General features: G+C 38.5%; 1 protein-coding gene across 2 annotated transcripts in view; it reads right to left on the bottom strand.

The window, feature by feature from the left end:
* UBE2D3 (ubiquitin conjugating enzyme E2 D3) overlaps positions 1-16,207 on the bottom strand; it is a 43,246-nt gene that overhangs the window by 4,443 nt on the left and 22,596 nt on the right. For both annotated transcript variants that reach the window (XM_006151145.3, XM_006151144.3), the window contains exons 3-6: positions 14,397-14,460; positions 14,267-14,298; positions 6,260-6,337; positions 2,721-2,826 (exon numbers count right to left, since the gene is read on the bottom strand). In XM_006151145.3, coding sequence (XP_006151207.1) covers positions 2,721-2,826; positions 6,260-6,337; positions 14,267-14,298; positions 14,397-14,460 — 280 coding nt within the window. The remainder of the gene's footprint in view (positions 1-2,720; positions 2,827-6,259; positions 6,338-14,266; positions 14,299-14,396; positions 14,461-16,207) is intronic.

The raw sequence follows: 16,207 nt of genomic DNA on the forward strand, positions 1-16,207 counted from the left end.
CCCCACCCATAAAAAAAAAAATTTTTAAAAAAAAAAAAAAAAAAAACACACACACACAAAAAACAAAAACTGGAGTGGGTTGCACTGTGATGACCCCAACTGGAGGTGCTATGTCTCCCTCTCCAGTGTAAAAACTCAGAAAAAAAAGACTGAACGTACTGTCACAGAAGATGAACGTATCTGCTTATAGCGGCAAATACAATTTCAAAACCCAAATGCAGGATACAGCCAATAGTGCACCAGAGTGCAGATCTAGAGTCCTCCAGCTGGTTGGCTGAAAACAGGTTGGGATGAAGAAGGTGATCATGACATGAAGGGAGTTTCTCCAATTTCCCTTTTCATATGGATATGCTCAATCATGAATGAACAAAACACAGTTTTAACATACAAAAAACCCTGAATGTAGGTGTAGGTGTGTAGGTTTGTGTGTGTGTGCTGGGGGAGGGGTGGACAGGAAGTTATATAATAAAGGAGACCTGAGGTTACTTATTAACTCAAAGAAAGATAAGGCATTTTCAGTAGTGACTGTTAGTTTAGTAAGTTAGCCAAATATGGCTGCCAATGAAGTTGCTTTAAAAACAAAACAAGGGTGTACCCTGGCCTGGTGATTAAGGGGACTGGACCCTTCCCAGCCAATCACAAAATGCTCAAATTCCAGCCCTTACAAGTCTGAAAAACACAATGGGTTCATATGTGTGCATGTGTCCCCAAAATCCTGATAGAATGAAGAAATGGACAGGAAATTAAAGTGTGACTACACCCCACTGGCAGAGGTGCTTTCTCCCTGCCTCTCGCTCGACAGAGCACACACACCTTTACGTAAAATAGAAACAAAAACAAACCACTTACTCAACTGCACTTACAGGGACTGTGATAGACCACCCCCCATGGGAATGCCTTCTAAACCCCCAGAACACATACCTATTGCTCTATCAAGTACAGGCGCCCTCTGGCAAGAAAAATAAATTGAAGCTATTTTCAGGTATGAGAACATAATGTGAAAAGAAATTAGAATGTATCCAAGAGGAGAAAGACAGACAGGTCTACCATTTGAAAAACACTTGAAAAGAATTATGGCAGTATTAGCCTAAATCATTTTTCTTTCTCCAACAAGAGTGATTCTAATTGGGAACCAGCAGTTAGCGTAATGGCTATGTTGCTAGACTCCCACGAAGTCGACAGCGGTTCGCGTCCCAGACCCGGTGGCTTAAAACTCACGGCGGGTGCATGTGGGTGCGGGCCCAAGGTCCCGGGGGAAAGGATGGAGGAGAAGGGATTGCAGGGTCTCTATCAGAAGGGATTGCGCATGACCATCCCCCCTGGGGGGTGATTTCTCACTTTCTGTCTCTGTCTGTCTGGCGAGCGCACACACCCTATAGCGAAAATCTCTCAAAAAAAAAAAAAAAAAAGAGTGATTCTAATTAAATAAAAGTCTGAGAAATGATATTGAGCCTCTCGGGGAGATTCAAATGCATTGTTATGATCATGTAAGAAATCCCTTTCTTGCTTTATTTATCAAAACCCCTTTCATTTGACATTTATCCAACTCATAATATTATAAAACATTTTCTTAGTGAATTATTACTCATTGGTTCAAGAAACTGTTGAGGAAATGATATTTAAGTATTAGCCAGAAAGGAGAATGCTTAGAGAGGTGCTATTTACAAAACACTATTATAATTAGCAACATTAAAAACCAAGTTCTGAGGACCAGCAGATGCTATAATGGTTAGGTCATTGGACTCCCACATGGCCAGACACAGCAGCTTGAAACTCATGCTGGGTCCATGTGTGTGCATGCCCCAAGATCCTGAGAGGAGAATGGAGATGGGATGGCAGCATGGCTATCCCCCCCAGGAGGTGATTTCACTTTCTATCTGGTGGGCGCATATGCCCTATAGGAAAAACTCCTAAAAATATAAATAAAATTAAAAAAATCCAAGTTCTATGAGCCTTACATTGGAATGTTAAGCCAGTATCAAAAGCTGCTAATTACTAACAGGCAGACTTTCCTACCATTGAGCAGTTCTGTGTATAGGTCATTCTATTTGTCAGGTGAAGGGACATAGAAGCTATCAGAGTTACTAAAAAAGAACAGTGATACAAACACCATTTCCTTGCGGGAAATTCACCCAGAGACTTGAGCAACCAGGTAGAGATGTCACATAGTAGTACATAGCTACTCAAGGAGGAAACCAAAATTTATCTAAAGACCCTTCCAAGATAATGTAATTCTAGACTAAAATCAGGTTGGAACAACCTACCACAGTTATATAGCACCTGCTTAAATATTTTTCTAAAAAGAAACACCAGAAAGCAAAAATCTATTTTTTTTCCTTGAGTGGAAACCTTAATATTTCCAAGTTCTATTAAGTTTAGGTATATTATACTATTTTTGCTTAAAGGGGGGGGGGGGGGGGGCAGCGAGTGAGATTTGCATGTGGTTTGGGATTGAAAAATTAACCTTCCTTTTATATGACAAAAGTAACTCATAAATAATGTTCTCCCTAATACCCAATTTAAAGCATTAAATTTTCCCTAGAAGATCTCTTTAATCCATACTGCTAAAATAGCAAAAAATGATAAAAATAACTTAATCCTCCCTCCATCTCTTATCAAAAAGGTGGCATTAAAAAAAAAACTCAGATAAGTAGATGCAAGAAAGAAACTCAACTATTAGAAAACCACATTTCAAGACTATTTCACTAAAAGTATTTTACCTTTAGAAATAGTTAGAGCAGGAGACCACTGTGATCTTAGAATATCAAGACAAATGCTGCCATTACTGTTAATATTTGGATGATAAATTCTTGTTGTAAATGCAACCTAAAACAAACAAACAAAACTTCAGGTGTTTTATCCAAACAAAAACAAGCATTCTGAAGTGGAAGAATTTTCAAAGCAAGACTTAAAATATGAAATCACAATTTACAAAAAATCAAATTCCTAAAACATAAAAGTACAAAAGATATAAAAAACTTTTTAATATTTTAATCACAATACCTTCAGGGTGCTTCCTTGAAAAAAATTCCTATTTATGTAACTATTTATTTATTTATTTATTTAATTTTATTTTGACCCGAGGAGAACAGAGCGAGAGAGAGAAGGAAAGTGAGAAAGCTGGGACCAGCAGATGGCATAATGGCTATATTGCTGGACTCCATTTAGCTGACTGCAGTTTGAGTCCTGGAGCTGGTGGCTTAAACTCACACTGGGCATGTGTGCATGCATAAGTGTCCAAGATCCTGAGAGGAGAATGGAGGATAAGGGATTGAAGCGTGGCAATACCCTCTGGGGGTGATTTCTTGCTTTCTTGTCTCTCAGATGAGCGCACATACCCTGTAGCAAAACCTCTCCATTAAAAAAAAAGAAGGGAACCAGCAGTTAGCGTAATCGCTACGTCGCTGGATTCCCATGTAGTCGACCGCAGTTCGCGTCCTGGACCTGGTGGCTTAAAACTCACGCCGGGCGCGTGTGTGTGCATGCCCAAGATCCCGAGAGGAGAATGAAGGTGAAGGGATTGCGGCATGATCATCCCCTCTGGGGGGTGATTTCTCGCTTTCTGTCTCTAGGTCTCTGGCTCTGGCAAGCGCATGCGCCCTATAGCGAAAACCTCTCAGAAAAAAAAAAAAAGAAGAAAAAAGAGTGAGAAAGCAAGCTACCAGGTCTGGGAGTCAACAGTGATCAGCCACGTGGGACTCCAGCACCCTTAACCACCACGTCACCTGCCGGCCCCAGGGTGCCTCCTTTTAATTAAATGGAAAATTTAACTTTGGAGCAATAATTTTATTACTGATGATATAGTCGAAAGTTATAGAGTAAGTTACTCACTTTGGCTCTAACCATATCATCACATATTAAAAGACAATTTGAAGAGTATTGGCCACATTCATTAAAACACAGAAAACTTCTGTGTTACCAAAATTCATGGACTAGCTCATTTTAAGTTTTATTAAGTTACAAAGGTATGGGGCCACTTCTTGGCGTGGTGGTTGAGGCACTGGACTGCAACATGGTTGACTGTGGTTCAAGTTCCAGAACTGGCGGCTTGAAAATCACCCAGGGCACCTGCGTGTGCATGCCCATCCCCACCCCGAGGATGTTTTCTCACTTTCCTTTGTCTGGTAAGCATACATACCCTACGGTAAAAAATCTTTTAAAAAGTTACATGGGGGGACTAGCAGTTAACATTATGGCTATGTCGCTGGACTCCCACAGTCGATATGGACCTAGTGGCTTAAAACTCACACTGGGGGCTGATTTCTCGCTTTCTGTCTCTGTGTCTCTCTCAGTCTGGCGAGCGCATGTGCGCCTAAGAAAAAACCCCCCCAAAAAAAAAAAAAAAAAAAAAAAAGTTACATAGGGGTGAGGGAAGCAGGTGGCATGGACGTTAAGGCAACTGGACTCCCATAAGCCCAAGTCCCAGACCTGGTGGCTTGACTTCTCATTTTCCCTCTCTTTCTCTCTTTCTGATCAAACTGAAAAATAGTAATAACCATAAATAAGGTTAAATAATTCTTTAAAAAATAAAACAATGAATAAAATTAAATAATTCTTTTAAAAAATGTTACATGGGTATGTATGTATTCAACTACATTTCCTGTACATAAAGCAAATGTGAATATCACAAAAGTGTACAAAGATCTATTATACTGGAACCAGCACTTAGTGTAATGGCTATGTCGCTGGACTCCCACGTAGTCGACCGCAGTTCACGTCCCGGACCCGGTGGCTTAAAACTCACGCCAGGCACGTGTGCGTGCGTGCCCAAGATCCCAAGAGGAGAATGGAGGAGAAGGGATTGCGGCGTGACCATCCCCCCTGGGGGGTGATTTCTTGCTTTCTGTCTCTATGTCTCTGTCTGTCTGTCTGGCAAGCGCATGTGCCCTATAGCAAAAAAAAAAAAAAAGATCTGTTATACTGCACCTCTAAGAAGACTGAAAACTATTATTGTATGAGGTGTCAATGTCAGATACATGTATTTTTTTTCTTAGTAATTCATGTAGGTTGAATTTATGTTAATGGCTCTGAAAAGTATCATACATATGCTTTCCATACCTATAAAAGTCTTCAATGTATAAGCAACTCTAAACTTCGATATATAATCACACCTTGATACATGTAAACCCAAATGACTGTAGTCCAGCTAAACTACAAAACATACTATAAGTTATGGCAATATGAATAAAATATATACTGAAGTTGAACATCTGATGGCTACTATCACAATAGGATCAACGATAAAACCCTATATAATAAAGGAGAGGAAAGAAGCTTCCACATGGTGAACTTGAGTCTTAAAACATTTGGGGCCAGCAGGAGGCGCAGTGGTTAAGGGTGCTAGACTCCAACGTGTACCGGACCTGGAAGCTTGCTTTTCACTTTCACTCCCTCTTCTCACTCTGTCCCCACTCTGGCCAAAATAAAAATAAAGTTAAAAAAAAAAAAAACTTAAAAAAAAAAAAAAAAATCAGGGCCAGCAGGTGGCATGGTGGTTAAGGGTATTGGACTCCCACGTGGCCGACCGTGGTCTGAATCTTGGACCTGGAGGCTTTCTCTCTCACTCTGTCCCTCTCTGGTCAAATTTAAACAAATAAAGTCAAACAAAATAATGTATTTTTTTTTAAATTAAGGACAAGGCAAATCTTATTTCCATCTACAAATTTAAATGCAAGTCTAAAGGTTAATAATTAGCAATGGGGCAGGCAGGTGATGTGGTGGTTAAAGGTGCTAGATTTCCACATGGCCCGGTCACGGTTCAAGCCCGGACCCGGCAGCTTGCTTTCTCACTTTTTCTCTCACTCTCTGGTCAAATTAAAAAATAACAACAAATGGAATTAAATAAATAAATACTTAAAAAAAAAAAAGTTAGCAACTATTGGGACCAGCAGGTGGCTTAATGGTTATGATGTTGGACTCCCATGTAACTGATTGTGGTTAGAGTCCTGGACCCAGTGGCTTAAAATTCATGTTGGGCCCATGTGCGTGCATGCCCATATCCCCAGGGAGTGATTTCTTGCTTTCTGTCTCTCTTTGGTGAGTACATGTACCCTACAACAAAAAGTTAACTCTCTTAAAGTTAACAACTATTAAAAAGAAAAACGAAAGAGAAAAAAGGAGCTAGCAACTATATTATCAATAATTCAATTCAATATACAGTTAGCCACAGTTATTCTAATCCTCAATATGAAGAACCCTAACTGCTAAGAATGCTTAACTCCTCTGAAATACACTGACATAATTTGGGAAAAATACTTGCCTTAGGTGGTTTGAAGGGGTAGTCTGTAGGAAAATGAATTGTCAAAAAGAATACACCGCCTTGATATGGGCTGTCATTCTGTGAAAAGAAAAATACGCTTAACGCTGGCATTTAATATGTCACTGTTAAGTAATATTTATAATACTTTTATTTTCTAAACACTTCTCCAATCATAAAACAAAATTACCTGTTCAGACTGCAACAAAGAATCTAAGCTATTTCAAAAAATTCAGTTCACATTAATGGAAAAAAATAAAAATTTAACTACACACTAATAAACCCTAATTTACTTAGATCCAATGTTACGTAAATAACCAGTTTTAAAAAAATTAACCATGCATTCAACTTTTAGATCCCAATTCTCACGAAAGAAAAAAATACTTAGCATAAAATAATACAAACTGTATTTGTCACACTACAATTTGAAAACAAAATTTTACATGTACAGAGTATTTCTTCTAACAACAGTCAGCTATGTTTAAATGGCTTTGCACCTTGCCAGGCCTTCTGCCCAAGGGCAAATCAAAATATTAGTTATTTCAGGTAACACACCAAGTACCTTAAAGAAAAGAAACAAAATATTTTTTTCTTGTAAACCTCAAAGTTCTCATTTAAAACCATAAAAACATTCTCTTCAAAAGCAAACTCTTTTTCTTTATGGTAAGTCAATTAAACATTGGATCACTAAATTTGGAAAGCAGTATTTACTGTTCATTTCTCGAATTCAACAGAAAAAAATAAAAAAACTTTCAAAGCTATAGCTACGTTCTTCATCCAGTGCTGGTTCACACATTATAACCTGAGTATAAAAAGAACTCCCTGGGACCAGCAGTTAGTGTACTGGCTATGTCGCTGGACTCCCACGTAGTCAACTGCAGTTCGCATCCTGGACCCGGTGGCTTAAAACTCACGCCAGGCTCATGTGCATGCAAGTTCAAGATCCCAAAAGGAGAATGGAGAAGGGATTGCGGGATGATTTCTCGCTTTCTGCCTCTCTGATTCTGTCTGGCAAGCGCACGCGCCTTATAGCAAAACCTCTCAAAACAAACAAAAACAAAAAAACAAAACAAAAAAACAACTCCCTTAGCAAGCAAATGTTGCACAATGCTAGCAAAACCTAACATTTGAGAGAAACTAATTGCTAGGGATTTTTTTCATTTTAATTTAACCAACACCAGGAAACAGGTATACTGTTCCTACTTTATGGATGAATAAAATCAAACTTAAAAGGATGAACACGAACATTTACAAATGATATATGATAGATCAACAATTCAAAGTTTTCTTGATAATAAAAAGATAATACTAATCAAAAAGGGTTGACAAGAGATACTGATCTAGTCAAGCATTTTAAGTTAAAAATATGAAACTGCCCAAGTGACACAAGGTACCAAAAACCAACCTAAAGACTTAAAATTTACGGAATTTGGTTATAACCAACATTCCTTCCACTCCACAGAGAAGACCTGAATATAGAGCTATGGAAGCCTTTCACTATGCCCATTCTGGATGCCAAGGAAACAGAACATTCACAGCCTGACATTTTAAACCTAGCCTATTTAACCTGTCCCCTCTAAAATAAGGAAACATTAGTTCTATTCATCTAACTCCCTACTATATATTGGGTATGTATAAGGAACTCAGAGAATAACTTTCTTATCTCAATTGGTTTATAATCTGGTAGAGACATGTAAATTTAACAAAATGTTAGACACTGAAAAATGAAGGTACACAAGGAGGTTCAAAGGAGAAAGGTCAGTTCACTGATGAAGACTCAAAGGAACAGAACTATAGATAAAAATCAAAACAAGGCATCAGAATGTAATCTGACTTTACTAGATTAACATTAAATTTGGTAAATAATACTGCTATCTTAACTGTGAACAGATCCTTCAAACAGTGTGTACTTTTAGATAAACACACAAAAGTTATGTTTTTACTGTGAACAATTAACAGTTTAAGGATAATTACAACCATTAAAAAGTTTTTCTAGGGGACCAGCAGGAGGTGTGGTGGTTAAGGTGCTGGACACTCCCACATGGCCAACCATGGTTCGAGTCCCAGACCTGGCAGCTTCCTCTATCTGTCTGTCTATCTGTCTGTCTCTCTGGTCAAATTAAAATAAATGAATAAATAAGTAATAATTAAAAAGAAGTTTTTATGAAGCAGTTACACAAATTCAGTCTAAACTTTTATTCTAAGTTTCACATAATCAAGTGCTGTGTCTAACTGCTTCTGAACAAAGGCCATTCACTGAAGAGAATGAGGCAAAGCCAAATTTAATTTTACTTATTTAAAAAAACAAAACAATAAAAAATAGAAACGATAAAACTACAAAATCTTACAAGGCAAAATATTCCAATGTTACAAATCACCACTAACAGTATACTATATAACGGAAGAAAAACAAGCGGAATTACAAGATTAAGTGGTAACAAAATGACCATATTAAAAATTGAGACCCTATGATATCCAATTTTCTTACAAATTAAATGCAGCCCCGTGCTACCATGAATGCTCAGAAATCCCAACACTATACTGAATCTCTTCTTTAGAAATCTTCTATTAGGTTGTTGAGAAAGTCATGATGTGTTTTTCTATTTCTAAAAATGTATCATGACTTTCCCAATGACACAGCATCTTTTTTTAAAAAAATAATTTTTATTTAACTTTATTTACTTAATTTGACCAGAGAGGGACACAGCAAGAACAAGGGGTAAAAGTGAGAAATCAAGCCTCTAGGTCTGGGACTCAATGGCAATCAGCCATGTCAGAGCCCAGCACCCTTAACCACCACGCCATCTACTGGCCCCAATTATCTTAACCAGTGGTTAAGGCAGCTGGATCCCAAATGGCCAACAACTTGTCAGTGTGAAAAACACATCGGATGCATGTAGGAGTGCCCAAAATCCCAAAAGGAGGGAGCTTTCTCGTTTCCCACTCTCTGGCCAGTGAACTTATAGCCCCCTGGCAAGAATCTTCTAACCCTGCCTTTGTTACCATCAATCCACACCAGTCTCAGTGCCTATACTCTTCCTCTGTGGCAAGCATAAAACGTTGCCATTCCTCCAGATCCATTTTGCTTCTGACTCCTGCCCCATATATACTTAGCAGAGTCAAATTTTCTCTGTAGTGTGATTATTCTCTCCAGGACATATAATTTAAATGCCTATGAATATCTGTACTTGGATATCTCATTTCATGCCCAAACTCAAACCCCTGATATCCTCAATCCCGTTTTTCTTATCTACCAATAGTAAACCCCACAAACCACAAAACCATTAACTAGGATATTACAATCCGTCCTCTCATCACCTCAGTATCAAAGTACAATAGTTACCAAATCTTAAGTATCTTAAAACTTTGACTTTCTATTTGCTGTACTCTGACTTTCCTTTCCAATTTATACTCTTATCCTAATGGTGAAGTGGTCTTAATATGAAGGTTACTCCTTTACTTCTTGAACTCTACTATAGCTTTTAAGATGAAATTAAAAATCTTAAGTACACAAAGAACCTTGTGATCTGGGCTTACACCAATCCCGTTTCATCTCTATTTTTCTCCAAAATATGGTTGTTAGCGCACACTTAGTAGTGTTAGAGGGATTAACTCGAGTTTCGCACCTTTTTTTTTGTTTCTTTCCCCAATTTGGAATATTCATCCTATTACTTGAAACATTTTCCCTTCTTGTGTTATATATGGTTAACATCACATGTTATACATGGTTAACATCACCGAACACACTAGGACGATTAGTTCTATCTTCCTCTTCCACTAGACTGCAAAGCTAAGTCCTTAAGATTAAGATAAAGCGAGAAAAGAGTTTATATGCACCACTAGCCTTTGTTAAGAAAAGCGTAATACCAAAAAAAAAAAAAAAAAAAAAAAAGAAATGCGTAATACCTAAGTTGAAAAATAACCCTATGGACCAATAAAACAACATCTATAGACCATTATTTTACTTCAGATTGGCATTTGTAGTTGATTATGCTCAGGTTGGCAAAGACTACATTATTCACAGATATAGAACTTTCTTCTACAACTATCTCATAAGTTTGGTAGAAATTCAAATAATTTCAATATAATCTTTCTGCTAAATACATTTCCAATTAAAGAAAAAGTAACCATATAAATATCAGAAGCATTAGGTAAGGAAATTAATTTCTTCTCAATTCATCAATTCTTACTATATAAAATGCCTTTAATATAGTACAAAAATAATTTTTTTTGGGAGAGGTTTTCGCTATAGGGCACGTGCGCTGGCCTGACAGACAGAGAGACATAGAGACAGAAAGCGAAAAATCACCCCCCCCAGGGGGGGATGGTGACGTCGCAATCCCTTCTCCTCCATTCTCCTCTTGGGATCTTGGGCGGGCACGCACGCACGCACACACACGCGCCCGGTGTGAGTTTTAAGCCACCGGGTCCAGGACACAAACCACGGCCGACTACATGGGAGTCCAGCAACATAGCCATTACACTAACTGCTGGTTCCCAGTACAAAAATTTTTAAAAAACAATTAGCAATGCTGTTCAATTCTTTCAAAGATTCAGTTTTTATTAGTATCTGTGCTCCAACGTATCTCACATTCAGAAAGTCCCAAACATTTCTGTCACATTAATAGTTAAGAGCACTTCCTGACTACAACTTATTAAAATCCAATAGTTAGGGGACCAGTAGATGGTTAATGGTTTTGTTGCTGGACTCCAACGTAGTTAACCGCAATTGGAGTCGGACCCAGCAGCTTAAAACTCACACTGGGCACGTTGTGCGTGAATGCCCAAGATCCCAAGAGGAGAACAGATTGTGGCGTGGCCATCCCCTCCCTCTGTGGGGTGATTTCTTGCTTTCGGTCATGCGGGCTCTCTCCCACCTTCCCTCCCTCTCTCTCTCCAGAGGGCACATGTGTCCTATAGCAACAACCTCTTATAAAAAAAAAATCAAAAGTAATTCTTTACTGAAACTTTAATTAGATGTCACATTCCTTAGAATGTCAGTAATCTTTAGTTTTGTGGCACTATCACAGATCTAAGTAGCCTAAAGCAAATTAATTTTGTTACTTTCTGATCCTCCCAGCACACAGTCAACTTATGGGTTGTTACATCACAACTGGCCCTAATGTTTTGGGTCGCAAATACATGCGCAGAGGTTAACGACACTCTCAAAATAAGCAATTATTTATCTTATCATACCAAAATGCTTTGTCACAAAGGTGCATTCTGAAGTCAAAGGAACATGACTTGTATATTCATACACTCTATACCAGCATATACAGTCATATACTGTATAATGTTCCTGCTAACTATGGATGGATAGAGGAGAGTGGTCCCATAAGTTTATAGGAGAGCAATAGCATAGGAGTGTAATAGATTACACCAGCTTTGTGGCTATACGTACACTGTGATGTTCAGAAAATGAAATCACCTAATGACTCATTTCTCAGATTGTATCTAATTGTTAACTTACCCATGGCTGTGGTTAACTAACTAAAGCTAGCAGCCAAATTTACATGCTTAGTTACATAGAAGACAGTATGTACTCTGGGTGAGTTTTGTAGACTCCTTTCTGAAATTATCCAACCAGAGTGAAAATTAACCTTCTCAGCTGACAACAGATATATTTCAGGGAATATTTACAGTTTTGAAAATCACATACTCTTTTTGGGTTGGCTCTTTGGTCTGGTGGTCAAGGCAGCTGGCTGGATCCCGCATGGCCAACCGGGCAGTTTGAGTCCCTGACTCAGTGGCTTGAGAAACACACCAGGTGCAGGTGAAGGCATGCCCAAAATCCCAGGAGGGGGAGATGGAGGAGAAAGGATTACAGCATGATCATCTCAATGCAGGGAGAAAGGAGTGCTTTCTCCTCTCTGTCTCTGATTTTACTAGTATATTATCAAAAGCTGGCTGAAAAAAAGTTACTAAGGAGTAGCCATAAATCTGGTATGTATTGGGTTGTCAGAAAAGTCATAATGCATTTTTACATAGAAAAACAGAAAAATATGTCATAACTTTTTCGATGACCTAATACATAATATAAATGAAAAAAGTTATGTTTTCTGAAAATAAACTGCTAAAAAGAATGTCATGAGGAACAACCTTCCATTCTCTGGAAAAGTACCAGGATACATTCAATTATGCTTTACTTTCCCTTACTATAGATTTAGAAAGGCATAGTCTGTTCAAAATAGTGAAGTGTCAGAAGTCAAGTAGGCACAGCCCTGTAGCCTACAGGTAAAGGACACAATTGATCATGACTTAAATCTCGGCCCTAATTGCTTGAAACACACTGGGTCCAAGTGCATGCATGCCCATGTGCCACTGGAGGGTGCCTTCTGGATCTTTCTTTTTGTTTCTCTGTATCTCTAGTGAGCTCACATGCCTTTTAACAATTAAAAAAAAAAAAAATCCACGCAGAAAATCCTAACACTGGTTTTAGAGAGCTGGTTTATTATGCACACTATCCAATTAGTCCTGACTATCAACTTTTGTGTACTTTCTTAGTATTGACAAATACCTTTAATGAGACTAAATCCTCAAGCACTCTTGGAATCAAAGATGAGCTTTATCTGACACAGACACCTTAAGGCATTTCATTTAGTTCTTTGCTTTAAAACTTGGTAATCTACAAAAAGAAAGTCCAGAGATTGCAAAAGCAACCGCTTACAAAATGTAGACAGATCTGGGACCAGCAGTTAGCATAATGGCTATGTCGCTGGACTCCCATGTAGTAGACCGTGGTTTGCGTCCCGGACCAGGTGGCTTAAAACTCACGCCGGGCACATGTGCATGCGTGCCCAAGATCCCAAGAGGAGAACGGAAGAGAAGGGATTGCAGCATGGCCATCCCCCCGGGGGGGTGATTTCTCGCTTTCTGCCTCTCTGTTTCTCTCTGGCGAGCGCACACCCCCTATAGCAAAAAGTAGAAAGATCTAAAAGGGGAAGGTAGCTGTTAACTGTATTCCAAATAATTATTGCTTATGATATGAAGGCCTAGTTCATAAAGACTCAACATTAACACTTCACCATTAAATCAATCATTTCAATTAAGATTTTTATAAGTTTCTTTTCCTCAGCAATTCATTTATAAATTATTTACTTCCCACCCTACCTGTGCCTTACTTTTAAACTTTCAATTTTTAGAAATATCTACTGGTGAGCACATGCACCAAAGACAGAGCTATAGAGAGGAAGGACAAGGTACCACCACCCCCTCTGTGGAGTGTAGTCACACTACAATCCCTTCTCCTCTCATTTCTCCATCTTATTAGCATCTGGGGCACACCCAGTGTTTTTTTCAAGCCACCAGGGCCAGAATTCAAACTGCATGGTTAGCCATGTGAAAACCAGTCCAGTCCTTAACCATCCATCTATGGGTCTAAACCCACTTGCTTTAACTATCTGTCTCCCCCAGGAGATTTTAAGTTCCAGAAAGACAGACAGGGATCATGCCTATTATGTTCATTTGCAACTTCACTGCCTGGCATACAGCAATGTGCTCGTATTTGTGGAGACAGAAAATGATTAAGAGTAAATGAAGTCAGAACTGCTGAATATTATTTGGCATAACCTACCCATTGGCTAATGTTTCAGGGGCATTTTCCCTTCATAATTCTAAAATTCTACTTAATGACCATTGTCTCACTTAGTACATTATTGCCATTTATGTTACTATAAAGCACCAGAGAACTAGGTTTTCACTAAGGAAACACATGTAACTTTAAGACTAGAAATTCTAAAGCACCTTCCAAGTTATAAGAGAAAAGTACTTATGCAAGACAGTCTTACCCCAGGATGTTTTAGTGCACTCTAATTCTCAAATTCTTAGATGGTACCCATAATTCTGAATATTTAATTATCCAGCATATAGTTTCTTATCTACCCAGGACAGAAGGGAGTTTTGCTATATTCAAAATATCACTTTCTGCCTAAAATTATTCAAATATAGTTGTATAAAACTGAGGTTCTACAAAGAACTGAGTATAAAAATAACACAATTCTTCATACTTACAGGTCCCATAATTGTGGCTTGCCAATGAAACACTATAAAAAGAAAAAGAAAAAAAAAAACAAAACTTGTTATCTAGAAGTGTACAAGCTTATTAAAATTACTCATAAAAATAAACTTGAAAGTTACTTACTATCATCCCCAACTGGACCTGCGGAACACTGTGCTGGAGGGTCACGGGCCAAATCACTAAGTTCCTATACCAAGAGAAAAAATGTTGGATCACACAGTTTTAAGAAAACACAAGTGGGAACCAGCAGTTAGCGTAATGGCTATGTCGCTGGACTCCCACATAGTCGACCGCGGTTCGCATCCCGGACCCGGTGGCTTAAAACTCACACCGGGCGCGTGTGCATGCATGCCCCAGATCCCGAGAGGAGAATGGAGGAGAAGGGATTGTGGCGTGACCATCCCCCCCTAGGGGGGGATTTCTCACTTTCTGTCTCTATGTCTGTCTCTCTGCGCCCTAGCACACAGCCTATGGAATAAATCTAAGCATAAATAAATAAATAAAATAAATATTTCCATTCATTCATCCTATTCAGAGGGGGGAAAAAATGCATGTTCCTGAACATAGCATAGCTGTTTAATGCACATGCTACAACAATCATCTTGACTAGGATTCATAAAAATATACATACTGATGCAAAAATTTCTATCGCATGGACAAAAGCCGACCTCTTGCAAAACAGGTAATCAGATGCTCTCGTATTTTAAGAACTTGACAATCTTTATCGGACAAAGTACTACTTTTGCATCTAATGTCCTTATTCCCTCAAGTAAACCATGTATAAAAAAATTTTTTTTTAATGCCACAAGGCAATATAAAGAGAGAGGGATGGAGAAGGGGGGAAGTACCACCCAATGGCTTGATTACACAGCAATCCTTTTGCATCTGACATGTTTTCCAAGCCTCCAGGGTTTGGATGCAAATCCTGGCTGGCCATGTGGGACCCCATTTCCTCTATGCAGCATTTAATGGCTATTGCTGCAGAGCTGCCCCTTAATATTGCTTTTTACTTAACAACCATTTTAAGCTATTCTAGAAATTGTAACTCTGGAAGAAGCTACCTCTCTAGGTAGAAAGAAATTTGTTTTAAGAACTCACGCAAGTTCTACAATTCCATTTGAATTATTTCCAAAAAGCATATTCTCTACATCCACGCATGACTTTTAAATAATAGGAATAATCTGGTATGAAAAACTCACTTCCTTATTAGCTTTTCTATTTTTTTTTTTAAAGAATGTTTAGAACCCCATCTTATCCCAATAACAAAGCCAATGTTTTGTATTTGAATCATGGTTTAACCCCCCTCCCCCCACCGAATTTTATGTTTTGGAGTTTGATGTTTAGAGGTGGTAATGCCTAGCAGGCAAGGATTGGTTCACAATAACTCACTTATGGAGGCAAAACTCTCATGAACAGATGACAATGTTTCACAAGACTAAGTGAAATTTCAGAATCTCAGGAGAAGAGGTTAGTTCTCCTGAGTTCTGGAGGCTATAAAAGAAAGAAATCTGCTGGCTTGGCTTGCTCTCACTCAGCTGGTGACTACAACCCTGCTGGTCATGTGACAGCCGGGCCTGATGTTTGGACTTTCAACTACCAGGTTTCTTTTTCATTTTTTTTTAAAAAGATTTATTAATTTAATTTTATTCATTGTCATTATTTTATTTTATTGAAGTTGACCAGAGAGAGAGAGAAAGAGAAGGAAAGCGAGAAAGCAAGCTGCCAGGTCCAGGACTCAAAACTGCGGTCAGCCATGTGGTGCTGCCTGCCGGTCCAACAACTGCCAGATTTCCGAGTTAATAAACTCCTATTTCTTTTAAGTCACCCAAGTCTCAGGTATTTCTACAATACAAAGCCAGACTAAGGCAAAATATCCAATAATTAAAATTAAAAATAAAATGTTACATCAAATCAATGTTAATGAATTACTGCCT

Source organism: Tupaia chinensis, unplaced genomic scaffold (genome assembly GCF_000334495.1).
Source record: "Tupaia chinensis unplaced genomic scaffold, TupChi_1.0 Scaffold000315_1, whole genome shotgun sequence".
NCBI classification, from domain to species: domain Eukaryota; kingdom Metazoa; phylum Chordata; class Mammalia; order Scandentia; family Tupaiidae; genus Tupaia; species Tupaia belangeri.